This window comes from Staurois parvus, unplaced genomic scaffold, assembly GCF_062004578.1.
Source record: "Staurois parvus isolate SC_StPar_1 unplaced genomic scaffold, SC_StPar_1.0 ptg000450l, whole genome shotgun sequence".
NCBI lineage: Eukaryota > Metazoa > Chordata > Amphibia > Anura > Ranidae > Staurois > Staurois parvus.
Genome location: NW_028318246.1, coordinates 152,074 through 170,126, shown reverse-complemented (window position 1 = coordinate 170,126; position 18,053 = coordinate 152,074). Strand labels below are relative to the sequence as shown.

Genomic DNA, 18,053 nt, shown 5'->3' with positions numbered 1-18,053 from the left:
GGTCGCTCTCAGGAGCTCAGTGAATTCAAGCATGGTAGGTTGCCACCTGTGCAATAAGTCCATCCGTGAAATTTCCTTGCTGCTAAATGTTCCACAGTCAACTGTTAGTGGTATTATAACAAAGTGGAAGCAACTGGGAACAACAGCACCTAATTCACGAAGTGTTAGCCCATGTAAAATGACATGGCGGGGTCATTGCCTTCTGAAGCACACAAAAGTCACCAACTGTCCGCAGAGTCAATAGCTAAAGACCTCCAAACTTCCTGTGGCCTTCAGATTAGCACAACAGCAGTGTGTAGAGAGCTTTATGGAATGGGTTTCCATGGCCGAGCAGCTGCATACAAGCCTTACATCACCAAGTGCAATGCAAAGCGTCAGATGCAGTGCTGTAAAGCACGCCACCACTGGACTCTAGAGCAATGGAGACGTGTTCTCTGTAGTGATGAATCACGCTTCTCTGGCTGGCAAACCGATGGACATGTGTGGGTTTGGCAGTTGCCAGGAGAACGGTACTTGCCTGACTACATTGTACCAAGTGTAAAGTTTGGTGGAGGGGGATTATGGTGTGGGGTTGTTTTTCAGAGGTTGGGCTTGGCCCCTTAGTTCCAGTGGAGGGAACTCTTAAGGCGTCAGCATACCAAGACATTTTGGACAATTTCATGCTCCCGCTGCGGGAACAGTTTGGGGATGGCCCCTTCCTGTTCCAACATGACTGCGCACCAGTTCACAAAGCAAGGTCCATAAAGACATGGATAAGCGAGTTTGGGGTGGAGGAATAGACACTCCTAAACCTTGTGAACAACCTTCCCAGAAGAGTTGAAGCTGTTATAGCTGCAAAGGGCGGGCCAACTCAATATTGGACCCTACGGACTAAGAATGGGAAGTCATTAAAGTTCATGTGCGTGTAAAGTCAGGTGTCCCAATACTTTTGGCAATATAGTGTAAGTGCAATACTTTTAATAAAACTTGTGTTAAGAAACTACTACACTATGAGGGTACCCCTTCTCTTGCTGAGCTTGGTTGCAGAACGGACATCGTGGTCTTAAAGGGCCAAACACCCAGGAAGTGTGGTGTCCTTGTAGATGTTTGGGAGAGTACCTGCATTGGAGGATCGAAATCTGAGACCTACCCTAGGCTGGGGAAAGCGCATCTGAGCTAGCTGATTGCGCTCACCGTTAACTTTGACCTGCAATTTTGAACGGTGGTGGGAGTCACTTCATCTATGAACACGGATAGTGGAAGATGTCACAATGAAATAGTGTTTGAAAATCACTGTTATTTACATATATGGGACTATTTATACAGATGTTTGCACATTATTAATCAGGACTGAGTATCACTTGGCAGCTTGAGTTTGCAATATTGTTATTTGATATTGATGATTACTTATAACTATATATAGTCACATGTTTTTTGGTGCACATATCACTTAGGCACAACCAATTTTTTTATTTATTTATTTTGATTGTGAGCCTAGGGAGCACTGTCCTTTGGTTGCAGCTACCCATTTAAGGAAGTTTTGCAGCCTTTTTTTTTTTAATCTTTTTCGTCCAATTGAAAGTGGCCTTGTGGTAGCACGGGATAACACATTATTATTATTATTATTATTCATGGTAGTCAGGCATATTTAAGCACCTGGAAGATGCTCTGTGGGCCCTTCTTGATTTACCACACTTTCTGACCCAAGGGCCAGTGTTCCATCTTGCTTCTCACTTGTTGGCTTTATTGGCATAGCTATTAAAACCATAGTCCTGAGGAACAGGAGCCTTTTGGATTCCGTCATCCCTAGCTTCTTCAGGACTAGGAAATCAACTTCTTGCAAAGTCTACTGTTGCATGTTCGCTTATTTTGCTTAGTGTAAATCAAGGAATGTTCATCCTTGAGAGAACTCAGTGGGATGTATTCTGTCTTTTCTTCAGTCTAGTATGAGTCAGCATCTGGCTTTGAATACCATCAAAGGACAAATCTTGGTCTTGACTGTTCTGTTTCAGAGACCTTTGACCTCTCACTCTCTAGCCTTTGTACAGAGCTTGGCTCATGTTTTTTCCTCCACTGTTTTCCTTCTGGACCTCAGTGTCTTGGTCCATTTCTTTCATCTTTTCAGAGATCTCCCTTGATTCTATAAAGGATATTCTGATGTCTGACCTTACTCCTAAAATGACTTGTCTTGTTATCTCTCCTGCGCAGAGAGTCTGTGAGTTAGTGGCATTTTCCTGTAAAGAACCTTCCTTCGTGTTGAACAAGGACAAAGTTGCTCTAAGGCCTAATACCTCTTTCCTCCTGAAGGTGGTGTCTGCTTTCCATCTTAACCAGGATTCACTCTTTTTTTCCTGCTCTGAAACATCCAAAGGAAATTTCTCCTCACTGCCTGGATGTGGTACGCACCGTTTACTTCTCAGCCACTGCCTGCTGCAGCATGCCAGTCATAATGAAGAGTCTGTGACGTGTATGACTAGGAAAATAGGATTTTTTAAAAAATAAAATACATTTCCTGGAGTACTATACAGGACACAGGTTCTTGAATTTTTACAACTGGGTTACATGCAGCTACTGTACCTTCAGTTGACCACTCTGAGCTATCCACAGTTTTGTAGAAATCAAATCAAGAGATAAGAACAGAGGGAAGAAACTTGTGTCCTGTGCTGTACTCAGTGAAACAGATTTTACTGGCAAGTCAAAAATCCATTATTTTTCTGTGTGTTTTGCAATGTAATGTCAAAAGGGGAATACGTTTTCTTAAATGTAACAGCAAACATCTGTTGTGAGCTTACTATTCCACTGTTACATTAAAATTGCACTATATGAAAACCTGTTATTTACAGACCTTTGCTGATTGGGGTAAAAATATGGTGCTCTGCGAATTGTGTAAAAGTTGCCTTGTGCAAAATGACAGGACAATGCTTTTTTTTTTCTAATATTCTCCTATTTATTCCTGATAAGAACCTAAAACGTAAAAATATGTATCTAAACTTGCTATTAAATTGTGGCCCTCTTTGTATAAAAAACTATGTATAATTTGTTTGGGTAGACTGCAAAAGGTTATAATGAGAAAAAAAAAACACCATGGGTGGCAAAGGAAGAAAAGCATCTCGTGGCTAAAGGTTTTTGCACTATCGCAGCAAGTTCTGGTTCTCTAAGCCCTGTCATGTTAGAGAACAGAAGATATTGATGCCCACTTCCTCAGTTGCTTATTGTGTTGTGATTTGGACTTTTATGAGCAGGCTGTCCCAGTCACTTTGAAAATCCCAGTTGCCAGATTGCAATAGTGATTGGTAGGATTTTCTAATCCAGTTAGGTCCATATATGTTTGGACACAGACACAATTTTAGTTTTTTTTCAGGTATTTACCAAAACATATTCAAGCTATAGTTATATAATGAATATGGGCTGAAAGTGCACACTCTCAGGTTTAATTTGAGGGTATGTACATCCACATTGGAGGAAGCGTTTAGGAATAACAGCTCTTAAGATTATCCATCCCCCCTTTTTCAAGGGACCAAAAGTAATTGCATAATTGAATCAAAAGCTGTTTCATGGCCAGGTGTGGGCTACTCCTTTGTTATTTCTTCATCAATTAAGCAGGTAAAAGGTCTGGAGTTGATTCTAAGTGCGGTATTTGCATTTAGAATCTATTGCTGTGAACCTACATCATGCGTTCAAAGGAGCTGTCCATGCAAGTGAAACGGCCACTGTAAGGCTTAAAAAATTAAACAAATCCATCAAAGAGATATCAGCAACATTAGGAGGGGCCAAATCAACAGTATGGTACATTCTGAGGAAAGAACGCACTGGTGAGCTCAGAAACATAAGGCATGGACGTCCAGAGAAGACAACAGTGGTGGATGAGGTCGCAGGATCCTCTCTATGGTAAAGAAAAACCCATTCACAACATCCAGAGAAGGATACTCTCCAGGAGGTGGATGTATATTGTCAAAGTCTACAAGCAAGAGAAGACTTCACGAGAGCAAATAAAGAGGGTTTACCACAAAGTGCAAACCATTCATAAGCCTGAAGAATAGAAAAGCCAGATTAGACTTTGTCAAAAAACATCTAAAAAGGCCAGACCAGTTCTGGAAAAGCATTCTTTGGACGGATGAAACTAAGATTATTCTGTACCAGAATGACAGGAAGAAAAAAAGTGTGAGGAAGGCTTGGAACAGCTCATGATCCAAAGCACATATCTGTAAAAGATGATGGAGGCAGTGTGATGGCATGGGCATGCATGGCTTCCAGTGGCACTGGGTCATTGGTGTTTATTGATGATGTGACAAAAGACACAAGCAGCCGTTTGAATTCTGCAGTGTTTAGAGATATACTGTCAGCCCAGATTCAGCCAAATGCAGCAAAGTTGATTGGATGGTGCTTCACAGTACAGATGGGCAATGATCCAAAACACACTGCATAAGCAACCCAGGAGCTTTTGAAGTAAAGGAAGTGGAATATTCTGCAATGGCCGAGTCAATCACCTGATCTCAACCCAACTGAGCACGCATTTCACTTGCTGAAGGCAGAAATAAAGGTAGAAAGACCCACAAACAAAGAACAACTGAAGACAGTGGCAGTTAGAGCCTGGCAACGCATCAGAAAGGAGGAAACCCAGTCTTTGGTAATGTCCATGGGTTCCAGACTTCAGGCAGTCATTGCCAGTAAAGGATTCTCAACTAAATATTAAAAATGAACATTTTATTTATGATTATATTCATTTGTCCAATTACATTTGAGCCCCTGAAAATTGAGGGACTGTGTATAAAAATGGTTGCAGTTCCTAAAATTTGTACTTGATATTTATGTTCAACCCCTTGAATTAAAGCTGAAAGTCTGCACTTCAAATTTATTTGGATTGTTTCGTTTTAATTCATGCTGGTGGCATACAGAGCCAAAAGTATGAAAATTGTGCCTGTGTCCAAATATATATGGACCTAACTGTATATGAATATGTAAATATGCTTTTGTTTTTGCAACTAGTGTATCTAATTTTAACAGATTGGGATACAGATAGCTTGATATTAAGCACTAGATGGATTTCAATCCTGCAGGGGTGGGTAGTACATATGACACCACAGCTTCACAAAAAGATGAGGATAATCATAGGTTTTGTTTGGTGGCAGTTTCATAATATTGTTGGGTAGAGAGGTGTGTTTGCTGACTTCAAGCAAACCTGTGGAAGCTCCATCACACTGAAACTGACTAATCAAATTAGGATTTTACCTTTTTAATTGACCCTAATAGACTTGTGTGTTGTGTATTCCTGTCTATGCATTTCCAAAACAAAAAACGATGATGAATCTTCTTTTATATGTTGTAGATACAAAGCAACCATTCATCAGTGTGAAGTATGCAAAAAAGTCTTTAAGGGGAAATCAAGCCTTGAAATGCACTTCAGAACACATTCTGGTAATATTTATTTATATTGTAAAGTATTATCAAGATTATCTCTATGCTATTTAGCCACTTCACCTCAAGCAATTTGAAATTTTTTTGCACACATGTAAAAATTTGCATTCTTGGCCATAAAATTTATTAAAACACCCAGAGCATTTATGTTGTATGGTGTTTGTACAGCTGTTTATCTAACACATATTTTCAGTAAAAATATAATAAAATGAATTTTAGTGTGCACAAACACAATATAATACCCAAGTTTTTTGTAAAATATAAAAGATGGGATTGCGTCGAGTAAATAGATACCAAACGTGTCAAGTCTTAAAATTGTGAGTACCTGTGTTATATTGAAAAAAATACTATGATACCTAAAAATCTCCATAGGTGACACTGTAATAGTCTTTACTGTACATCAGTTTAGAATTAACTGTTAGGAATGGACTGGCCAGCAATGGTGGGACTCACCTGCCTTTTGATCTGCAGTACCAGGGCTGGCCAGCGGGTGCTCCCAGCAATCAGAGACTCAACCTTTCAGCCAGCTAACACCTGGAACTGATGATGCTGGGGTATTTAAGGGATGGCCAGACCCACAGACTCTGCCTTGGTGTTGTGTTTCTCTTGGGCCCTGTATCCTGTTCCTGCTCTCTGTTCCTGTCTGATTCTCTGCTACCTGTCCTGATCCCTGGCTTGTGACCCTGACCATCCCTCTGCTTGACCCTCTGTACTACGCTGCTTGCTACCTGCTGAACCTGGCCTGTGACCCCGACCATTCTGTGCTTGCTCCCCCTGTACCTACCTACCCAATTGATATTGACCCGGCCTGCCTGACGACGCTTGCTTGTATATACTGTTATCTGTGGGTGGTTGGTTTGGTTTGTTTGCACTGTGTTATGTTTTAGTATTGCACTGCGTTTATGTTTGTATTGTTAGTGTTAATAAATTACATTGTTAATCACATATCTGAAGTCTGCATTTCCCTGCATCAGTCACACACCTCTGGTCATACCTGGGAGCCCTGACATTACACCAAGGCCAATCCTGACCAGAAGTGGCTGCACAGGGAAGCCATCTTGGCTTGTTGATGGGAAGGATGGATCTGGATGAGGTTGAATATTTATATCTGCTAGTGTTTGATGACAGGGAGTATGCTTATCAGACTCTGAAGGAGTATACCCGGGATGAACTGCTAGAATGTATACGGCTCGCTCATGTTCTAGTAGATCAGGGCACAGAGTTCTCTGAGGTGCAGCCTTTGATTGAAGTTTGTGCTGAGTTGGTTTCATCTGGTTCCCCCGAATGCAGGGATGAATTTTTGCCACCATTTAGTGCAGACCAGGTAGAGTCCCTGGTGTGGTTATTAGAGGATGATGTGGGTTACTTTCTGGAGCGTTATTCCACATGTTCACCACAGACACTAAGAGATTGTATAAACGCAGTACAGTCATTGACCAGACAGGCTTTGTGTAAGCTCAGCTTTGTTCAACCCATACTGCAGACATGGACAGATTTGTTGCACCCAGCCTCAGTCAGCTTACAAAGACCCAGTCCTGCTTCTAATCTATTTCCTCAAAACTCTATTCCTGCATTCCCAACAGCTCCTCCTGCCCTGCTATCTACCGCATGTCAGTCCCCTGTTCCCACTCGCTGCACCTATCCTGCCTTTAACCCTGTAAAAGAGCCCTCTGTAGCAACCGCTCCCTCTCCTGTTCCATCCTCCAGTTCTTCTCTGTCTCCAGCTGCTCCATTCGTTTGCAGACCTGCGTTTACTTGCAGTGCTCCAGTAGTTAAAACCAGAAAAAAGCGAAAATTCTTTCCAACCAATACCATCCTGCCAGTATCCAAACCGGTGAGCCTGCCTTCCGTGGTTCAGCCTGAAGCCTCTCTTCAGCCTGATGCCGGTACGCAGCCTGATGCCTCTCTTCAGCCTGATGCCTGTACGCAGCCTGATGCCTCTCTTCAGCCTGATGCCTCTACTCGGCCTGAAGCCTCTACTCGGCCTGATGCCTCTACTCGGCCTGATGCCTCTACTCGGCCTGAAGCCTCTACTCGGCCTGATGCCTCTACTCGGCCTGATGCCTCTACTCGGCCTGATGCCTCTACTCGGCCTGATGCCTCTACTCGGCCTGATGCCTCTACTCGGCCTGAAGCCTCTACTCGGCCTGAAGCCTCTACTCGGCCTGAAGCCTCTACTTGGCCTGATGCCTCTACCCAGCATGATGAACTGATCCAGCCTGACGATCCTATTAGGCCAGTTGACTCGATGCCCGCTGTTGATCCAGATGATCCGGTACCTGATCCGGTGCCCGCTGTCGAGCCAAATGACCTGATGCCTGGTGACCCAGTGCCCGCTGTCATACCTGGTGACCCGATGCCCGCTGTCGAGCCAGACAATCCGGTACCTGATGACCCGGTGCTCACTGTCGTGCCTGTTGACTCGGAGCCCACTGCCTTGCCAGATGACGCGGTGCCCGCTGTCAAGCCAAATGACCTGATGCCTGGTGACCCAGTGCCCGCTGTCCAGCCAGACGATCCAATGTCTGACCCAGTGCCCGCGGTCATACCAGTTGACTCGGAGCCCACTGCCTTGCCAGATGACGCGGTGCCCGCTGTCGAGCCAGACAATCCGGTACCTGATGACCCGGTGCTCACTGTCGTGCCTGTTGACTCGGAGCCCACTGCCTTGCCAGATGACGCGGTGCCCGCTGTCAAGCCAAATGACCTGATGCCTGGTGACCCAGTGCCCGCTGTCCAGCCAGACGATCCAATGTCTGACCCAGTGCCCGCGGTCATACCAGTTGACTCGGAGCCCACTGCCTTGCCAGATGACGCGGTGCCCGCTGTCGAGCCAAATGACCTGATGCCTGGTGACCCGATGCCCGCTGTCCAGCCAGACGATCCAATGTCTGACCCAGTGCCAGCGGTCATCCCAGTTGACTCGGAGCCCACGGTTGTGCCTGGTGACTCGGTGCCCGCCGCCCCGCCTGGGGGCCTGAGACCTGTCGTTCCGCCTGGGGGTCCGGCACCCGCCACTCCGCCTGAGGGTCCGAGACCTGTCGCTCCGCCTGGGGGTCCGGCGCCCGCCGCTCCGCTTGAGGGCCCGAGACCTGTCGCTCCTCCTGGGGGTCCGGCGCCCGCCGCTCCGCCTGAGGGCCCGAGACCTGTCGCTCCGCCTGGGGGTCCGGCGCCCGCCGCTCCGCCTGAGGGCCCGAGACCTGTCGCTCCATCTGGGGGTCCGGCGCCCGCCGCTCCGCCTGAGGGTCCGAGACCTGTCGCTCCGCCTGGGGGTCCGGCGCCCGCCGCTCCGCTTGAGGGCCCGAGACCTGTCGCTCCTCCTGGGGGTCCGGCGCCCGCCGCTCCGCCTGAGGGCCCGAGACCTGTCGCTCCGCCTGGGGGTCCGGCGCCCGCCGCTCCGCCTGAGGGCCCGAGACCTGTCGCTCCACCTGGGGGTCCGGCGCCCGCCGCTCCGCCTGAGGGCCCGAGACCTGTCGCTCCATCTGGGGGTCCGGCGCCCGCCGCTCCGCCTGAGGGCCCGAGACCTGTCGCTCCTCCTGGGGGTCTGGCGCCCGCCGCTCCGCCTGAGGGCCCGAGACCTGTCGCTCCATCTGGGGGTCCGGCGCCCGCCGCTCCGCCTGAGGGCCCGAGACCTGTCGCTCCGCCTGGGGGTCCGGCGCCCGCCGCCCCGCCTGGGGGCACGATGCCCGTCGCCCCGCCTGGGGGCACGATGCCTGTCGCCCCGCCTGGGGGCACGATGCCTGTCGCCCCGCCTGGGGGCACGATGCCTGTCGCCCCGATGCCTGTCGCCCCGCCTGGGGGCCCGATGCCTGTCGCCCCGCCTGGGGGCCCGGTGCCTGTCGCCCCGCCTGGGGGCCCGGTGCCTGTCGCTCCGCCCGGGGGCCCGGTGCCTGCTGCTCCGCCCGGGGGCCCGGTGCCTGCTGCTCCGCCCGGGGGCCCGGTGCCTGCTGCTCCGCCCGGGGGCCCGGTGCCTGCTGCTCCGCCCAGGGGCCCGATGCATGTCGCCCCGCCCGGGGGCCCGGTGCCTGCTGCTCCGCCTGGTGGCCCGCTGCCTGCTGCTTCGCCTGGTAAACCGATGTGCCTCTGCCCGGAGTCCTGTCCGATGTGCCTCTGCCCGGAGTGCTGCCCGATGTGCCTCTGCCCGGAGTCCTGCCCGATGTGCCTCTGCCCGGAGTCCTGCCTGATGTGCCTCTGCCTGATGTGCCTCTGCCTGATGTGCCTCTGCCTGATGTGCCTCTGCCTGGTGTGCCTCTGCCTGATGTGCCTCTGCCCGGTGTGCCTCTGCTCGATGTGCCTCTGCCCGGAGTCCTGCCCGATGTGCCTCTGCCCGATGTGCCTCTGCCCGATGTGCCTCTGCCCGATGTGCCTCTGCCCGATGTGCCTCTGCCCGGTGTGCCTCTGCTCGATGTGCCTCTGCCCGGAGTCCAGCCCGGTGTGCCTCTGCCCGGAGTCCAGCCCGGTGTGCCGCTGCCCGGAGTCCTGCCCGGTGTGCCAGTCTTTGATATCCCGCCAGTTACCAGACCCGGGCGGTGGAACATTTTGCCCAGCTAGGACTGTTTGGAGCGTCCTGAGGCCGCTCCTTGGGGGGGGGGTACTGTTAGGAATGGACTGGCCAGCAATGGTGGGACTCACCTGCCTTTTGATCTGCAGTACCAGGGCTGGCCAGCGGGTGCTCCCAGCAATCAGAGACTCAACCTTTCAGCCAGCTAACACCTGGAACTGATGATGCTGGGGTATTTAAGGGATGGCCAGACCCACAGACTCTGCCTTGGTGTTGTGTTTCTCTTGGGCCCTGTATCCTGTTCCTGCTCTCTGTTCCTGTCTGATTCTCTGCTACCTGTCCTGATCCCTGGCTTGTGACCCTGACCATCCCTCTGCTTGACCCTCTGTACTACGCTGCTTGCTACCTGCTGAACCTGGCCTGTGACCCCGACCATTCTCTGCTTGCTCCCCCTGTACCTACCTACCCAATTGATATTGACCCGGCCTGCCTGACGATGCTTGCTTGTATATACTGTTATCTGTGGGTGGTTGGTTTGGTTTGTTTGCACTGTGTTATGTTTTAGTATTGCACTGCGTTTATGTTTGTATTGTTAGTGTTAATAAATTACATTGTTAATCACATATCTGAAGTCTGCGTTTCCCTGCATCAGTCACACACCTCTGGTCATACCTGGGAGCCCTGACATTAACTATAAACTATGGTACTATAATTATCTCATTCTAACATTCCTGGCGATGCCCCGCGTGTGTAGTGCGGTTTACTTACATGTGACCACGCTATGTGCGCGTTTGCATTTGTGGGTGTACAGTTAATTTTTTTTGTTAATACGTTCTATTTTTGTTTTAACACATTTTATTATGATTTGTTTTAAAAATGTATTGATTTTTATTTAACTTTTATTGTTTTTCTTTGTTTCTATTAGAAAAGTTTGCAAACAGGTAAATTTTCTCCTTCGCTGATGTGTGTTGATGAGGCTACACTGATGGGCAGCACTGATGGGCACCAATGAGACGGCATTGATAGGCAGCACTTATGGGCACTGATAGGCTGCACTGAAGAGGCAGCACTGGTGGGAATTGATGAGGAGGTACTGATGATGCTGCACTGATGGGCACTGATGGGTTGCACTGCTGGGCGGCCTTCTGGGCACTGATGGGTATCACTGCTGGGCACTCTTGGGGCTCCACTGATAATCAGAGCACTGATAATCGGTGCAGATGTCCTCTGTGATACTTGCAGATTATCGGCAGTACTTTCCTCACGCTGTGTCAGTATGAGGAAAGTGCAGCCGATAAACGACAACTGTATTTACTTTGTGATCAGCTGTGTCATTGGACACAGCTGATCACGTGGTAAAAGGCCGCTGTAATTGGCCTTTTACCTTGTCATGTGATCAGCTGTGTCCGTAGGACACAGCGATCACAGACAGTGTAGGGTGCGTGCCGCTGGCGGCACATTTTGGGAGGACATCGTGTGACGCCCTTCCATAACTGGACAACTGTGCTGTAGCTGTCATTCAGCTATAGCCTGGTTGTCAAGTGGTTAAACGTGTGCAAAAAATGGCACTAGCAGCGAAAGGGTTACAGCATCACCTATGAAGATTTTTAGGTACTGTAGTTTTTTGCACGATCATGGGTGACTTGACCTGTTTGGTATCTATTTGTTCGGCACAACTTCATCATGTATATTTTACCAAAAAATTGGGAAATATATTGTGTGTACTTGCACTAAAATGAATGCCATTTTTTTTTCCTGAAAATTTGTCTTTGATAAACAGCTGCACAAATATTGTATGACAAAAAAAAATTCCAACTATCATCTTTTTATTCTACAGGGTCTTTGCTTTCAGAAAATATATAATGTTCTGGACGTTTAAGTGATTTTATGGGCAAAAATGAAGATGTCTGCAAACACTGAAAAAAAATAGCTCTAATGTAATTAGCAATAAAGGTCTGCACACCACTATTACCTAAACAAGAACCAATCATATATTATTATTTAGGGCGCTCAAGCTTCTCAACAATGTATGAATCTGTTAGTACAATAGTTTTTAATGTATAGAGTAAGCACACCACGTAGCCAAACTGCTTTAGCTATAAGTATGTATTAGGCATATTCAATACATACAATCACCTAGCAGGTATAGAAAACCAAGTATGTCATCTACCCTCAAGCATAATACAACAAAGATGTACACTTCATTTTTGAATAACAGCAAAGAACATGCATGCATATAGGTGCAATGAGCTACACTTAAAATGTATAAGTGTTGCTGTTCAGGAATACATACAGGAATGCAATACCCAGCATAGAGTAAAAAAAGGAAAGCTGAGCCAGACCCTGGTGAAAAGAGAGAGGAAGTGGGAAAAAAACAACATTTTGGGGAGAACCTCTTACCTAATATCCCACTGGAGCACATCTCTTACATACATTGGTAGCCATTGCCAGCTTCTTCCCCTAGCCGGCTGTATTTCACATCACTTCTGGATCCTGTTTCTGAGAGTGACATCACTTCTGGTTCTTCCCTGCTCCCAAGACTTGCCAACCATAGCATGGCTGAACCATATGCCAACCAACTTCTGATATTCTGATAAGGCAAGACTGCACGGGAGCAGGGTGAAACCTAGTTTGTCTAAGCACAACAGAAATAAAACATAAAGATGCATATAATGTGGTACAGATAATTCTTAGCAAAAACTGAGGGCAAAGTTTCAGGGAGCAGCTTCCAAAAGATGGCTTGTTGAAGATTCACAAAAATTACAAACAGAATAACCAATGATTAACTACTTCCAGTCCAGCCCATGTATATAAACGGCCGGATGGGAGCAGTGCAGGGGCGGGTGGCCGTTTATAAATTTCCTCCCCGCTTCCCTGCCTGTGCGTGTTCTCGCTGTACGGGACCTCTGTGTGAGGTCCTGATCATGTGATCACGGATTGGCCAATCAGTGATCACATGAATAGTAGTAAGAAAGATGTCACTTCTGACATCATTGTTTACTACGTGTGAAATCTGTGAATGATCACAGAGGTCACATGGTACAGGGCTAGTCACAACAGCCTTGTACCATGTGACAACTGTGACTAATCACAGCTCACACAGTATTTCTCAATGGCTGCAAGAATGCAGCCAGAGAGAAGGAGAAATGATTGCTTTTACAGCCTTTATGGGTGTAAAAGCAATCAGTGTAAAAGAAAAAAAAAAAAAATCTTCATCACCCCCCACAAGAAGCATAGTGTCACTATGGTGACACTGTACTGATAGGGTGACCGTATCTTAAAAAAAAAAGCAAATAATATAAAAAAAATAAAATAAAACTCAAATTTTTTGAGAAATTATAATTTTTGGTTATAAACTAATTTGGGTTATTTTATTTTTTTTACTAAAAAGGTAGGTGAATACATTTTGGCCAACATTTATGAAGAACAATTATTTATTTGCTAAATGTTTTAAGAAAAACACTTTTTTTCAAAATGTTTGGACTTTTTCATTTATATAACAAAAAAAATGGCAAATAAATACAACCAAAATAAAGTTTTATCCATCTAAAAAATGCTAAAAAATTCATATGGGTATAGTGTTGCATTACCATGCAATTGTCATTCAAAGTGTGATAGCACTGAAAGCTGAAAATTGGCCTGGACAGGAAGGGGGTGAAAGTGTTCAGACTTCAAGTGGTTAAGAAAGGAACATGTGTACAGCAGGTAAAAATGTTCAAAAAGAAAGCAGTGTGCACCCACTTTAAAAGACTACAGATATTTCATCTAAAATATATATATAAAGAAAAAACAGTAAATAATACATACCGTATTTTTCGCTCCATAAGACGCACCTGACCATAAGGAGGAGAAAAACAAGAAAAAAAATATTCTGAACTAATGGACTGCAGACACAGTACAGGAGATGACCAGAGACTGCGGACACAGTACAGGAGATGACCAGAGACTGCGGACACAGTACAGATGACCAGAGACTGCGGACATAGTACAGGAGATGACCAGAGACTGCAGACGGTACAGGGGATGACCAGAGACTGTGGACACGGTACAGGAGATGACCAGAGACTGCGGACACGGTACAGGAGATGACCAAGAGACTGCAGACGGTACAGGGGATGACCAAGAGACTGCGGACACAGTACAGGAGATGACCAAGAGACTGCGGACACGGTACAGGAGATGACCAGAGACTGCGGACACGGTACAGGGGATGACCAAGAGACTGCAGACGGTACAGGGGATGACCAAGAGACTGCAGACGGTACAGGGGATGACCAAGAGACTGCAGACGGTACAGGGGATGACCAAGAGGCTACAGACGGTACAGGGGATGACCAAGAGGCTACAGACGGTACATGGGATGACCAGAGACTGCAGACGGTACATGGGATGACCAGAGACTGCAGACGGTACAGGGGATGACCTGAGACTGCAGACACAGTAAAGGAGATGACCAGTGACTGCGGACACAGTACAGGAGATGACCAGAGACTGCGGATACAGTACAGGAGATGACCAGAGACTGCAGACACAGTACAGGAGATGACCAAAGACTGCAGACACAGTACAGGAGATGACCTGAGACTGCGGACACAGTACAGGAGATGACCTGAGACTGCGGACACAGTACAGGAGATGACCTGAGACTGCGGACACAGTACAAGAGATGACCTGAGACTGCGGACACAGTACAGGAGATGACCTGAGACTGCGGACACAGTACAGGAGATGACCTGAGACTGCGGACACAGTACAGGAGATGACCTGAGACTGCGGACACAGTACAGGAGATGACCTGAGACTGCGGACACAGTACAGGAGATGACCTGAGACTGCGGACACAGTACAGGAGATGACCTGAGACTGCGGACACAGTACAGGAGATGACCTGAGACTGCGGACACAGTACAGGAGATGACCAGAGACTGCGGACACAGTACAGGAGATGACCTGAGACTGCGGACACAGTACAGGAGATGACCTGAGACTGCGGACACAGTACAGGAGATGACCTGAGACTGCGGACACAGTACAGGAGATGACCTGAGACTGCGGACACAGTACAGGAGATGACCTGAGACTGCGGACACAGTACAGGAGATGACCTGAGACTGCGGACACAGTACAGGAGATGACCTGAGACTGCGGACACAGTACAGGAGATGACCTGAGACTGCGGACACAGTACAGGAGATGACCTGAGACTGCGGACACAGTACAGGAGATGACCTGAGACTGCGGACACAGTACAGGAGATGACCTGAGACTGCGGACACAGTACAGGAGATGACCTGAGACTGCAGACACAGTACAGGGGATGACCTGAGACTGCAGACACAGTACAGGAGATGACCTGAGACTGCAGACGGTACAGGGGATGACCAAGAGGCTGCAGACGGTACATGGGATGACCAGAGACTGCAGACACCGTACCGGAGATGACCAGAGACTGCAGATGGTATAGGAGATGACCAGAGACTGCAGACGGTACAGGGGATGACCAAGGGACTGCGGACCTTTGGGAGGGAAGGGAAGCGGGCACCTGAATTTGACAGGTACCCGCTCCCACTTCCGCGGAGTTGTCCTCCCTTTAGTATGGGCACCCGCCTGGGACAGCCGGGTGCCCACACTAAAGATGCCGACGACGCAGGAAGACTGCACAGTGCTGGACCGAGGAACAGGTAAGGTCCTGCTGTAGAGAAGAGCTGAGCGGCCGGCTCGGTATTCTGACACGGTGGCGGCTGCGGAACTACCGACCGGCCGCTCCATATTCGCTCCATAAGACGCACTAACATTTTCCCCCCTTTTTTGGAAGGAGAAAAGTGTCATATGGAGCGAAAAATACGTTATATACGGCAGAGAGAAAACCCTTCTCTATAGCTGGCTATATACCATACAATCCGACTGTCCAATCTCTGCACAATCCAACAGGTGTTTTTTGTAGCATCTTTCCATCTTATGCTACATGCATTCATGTTCTTTGCTGTTATTTAACAATGAAGTGTACATCTTTGTTTGTTGAGGGTAGATGACATACTTGGTTTTCTATACCTGCTAGGTGATTGTATGTATTGAATATGCCTAATACAAACTTATTGCTAAAGCAGTTTGGCTACGTGGTGTGCTTACTCTATTCATTAAAATAATTGCTTTAATGCCAAACTCATTAAACAGGAACTATTGTCTTTTTAATTGTTTGCACATATACAGTTGTGTTCAAAATAATAGCAGTCAGACATCACTAACCTGATCAATCACTGTTTTTGGTAGAAATGATATTTCTACATGGCAAATAATTTACTAGCAGGTGTAGTAGAGTAATAGAAATCCAACAGACCCAACAGTCATGACATGCATGCTGCTGATTCTGTGTAATTGAATCACTAATTTAAAGGGGCATGTTCAAAATAATAGCAGTGTGGAGTTCTATTAGTGAGGTCATTCATTCTTTGTAAAACAGGTGGCAATTATTGCCCTTATTTAAGGAAGGAAGGCAGCAAATGTTGTACATGCTGGTTACAGTGCATTTCTCTCTGAAATTCTGAGGAAAATGGGTCATTCAAGACATTGTTCAGAAGAACAGCGTACCTTGATTAAAAAGTTGATTGGAGAGGGGAAAACATATAAAGAAGTGCAGAAAATGATAGGCTGCTCAGCTAAAATGATCACAAATGCTTTAAAATGGCAACCAAAACCTGAAAGATGTGGAAGAAAGCGAAAAACTACCATTCGAATGGATAGAAGAATAGCCAAAATGGCAAGGACTCAGCCAACAATCAAAGAAGGTCTAAAGTTACCTGTGAGTACTGTTACAATTAGAAGACGCCTATGTGAAGCCAAGCTATCTGCAAGAAGCCCCCGCAAAGTCCCACTGTTGAAAAAAAGACATGTGCTGAAGAGATTACAATTTGCCAAAGAGCACATTGACTGGCCTAAAGAGAAATGGTGCAACATTTTGTGGACTGATGAAAGTAAGATTGTTTTTTTTGGGTCTAGTGGCCGGAGACAGTTTGTCAGACGACCCCCAAACACTGAATTCAAGCCACAGTACACTGTGAAGACAGTGAAGCATGGTTGCGCAAGCATCATGATATGGGGATGTTTCTCATACTACGGTGTTGGGCCTATTTATCGCATACCAGGGATCATGGATCAGTTTGAATACATCAGAATACTTGAAGAGGCCATGCTGCCTTATGCTGAAGAGGAAATGCCCTTGAAATGGGTGTTCCAACAAGACAATGAACCCAAACACACCAGTAAACGTGCAACATCTACAGTCAGGTCCATAAATATTGGGACATCGACACAATTCTAACATTTTTGGCTCTATACACCACCACAATGGATTTGAAATGAAACGAACAAGATGTGCTTTAACTGCAGACTATCAGCTTTAATTTGAGGGTATTTACATCCAAATCAGGTGAACGGTGTAGGAATTACAACAGTTTGCATATGTGCCTCCCACTTGTTAAGGGACCAAAAGTAATGGGACAATTGGCTTCTCAGCTGTTCCATGGCCAGGTGTGTGTTATTCCCTCATTATCCCAATTACAATGAGCAGATAAAAGGTCCAGAGTTCATTTCAAGTGTTCTATTTGCATTTGGAATCTTTTGCTGTCAACTCTCAAGATGAGATCCAAAGAGCTGTCACTATCAGTGAAGCAAGCCATCATTAGGCTAAAAAAAACAAAACAAACCCATCAGAGAGATAGCAAAAACATTAGGTGTGGTCAAAACAACTGTTTGGAACATTCTTAAAAAGAAGGAACGCACCGGTGAGCTCAGCAACACCAAAAGACCCAGAAGGCCATGGAAAACAACTGTGGTGAATGACCAAAGAATTCTTTCTCTGGTGAAGAAAACACCTTTCACAACAGTTGGCCAGATCAAGAACACTCTCCAGGGAGGTAGGTGTATGTGTGTCAAAGTCAACAATCAAGAGAAGACTTCACCAGAGTGAATACAGAGGGTTCACCACAAGATGTAAACCATTGGTGAGCCTCAAAAACAGGAAGGCCAGATTAGAGTTTGCCAAACGACATCTAAAAAAACCTTCACAGTTCTGGAACAACATCCTATGGATAGATGAGACCAAGATCAAGTTGTACCAGAGTGATGGGAAGAGAAGAGTATGGAGAAGGAAAGGAATTGC

At 46.8% G+C, this 18,053-nt stretch overlaps 1 protein-coding gene across 3 annotated transcripts in view; it reads left to right on the top strand.

The window, feature by feature from the left end:
- The window catches only part of ZBTB41 (zinc finger and BTB domain containing 41), a 60,425-nt gene that overhangs the window by 38,205 nt on the left and 4,167 nt on the right, over window positions 1–18,053 (top strand). For all 3 annotated transcript variants that reach the window (XM_089688660.1, XM_089688661.1, XM_089688662.1), the window contains one exon: window positions 5,306–5,394. In XM_089688660.1, the coding sequence (XP_089544786.1) occupies window positions 5,306–5,394 (89 nt within the window). The remainder of the gene's footprint in view (window positions 1–5,305; window positions 5,395–18,053) is intronic.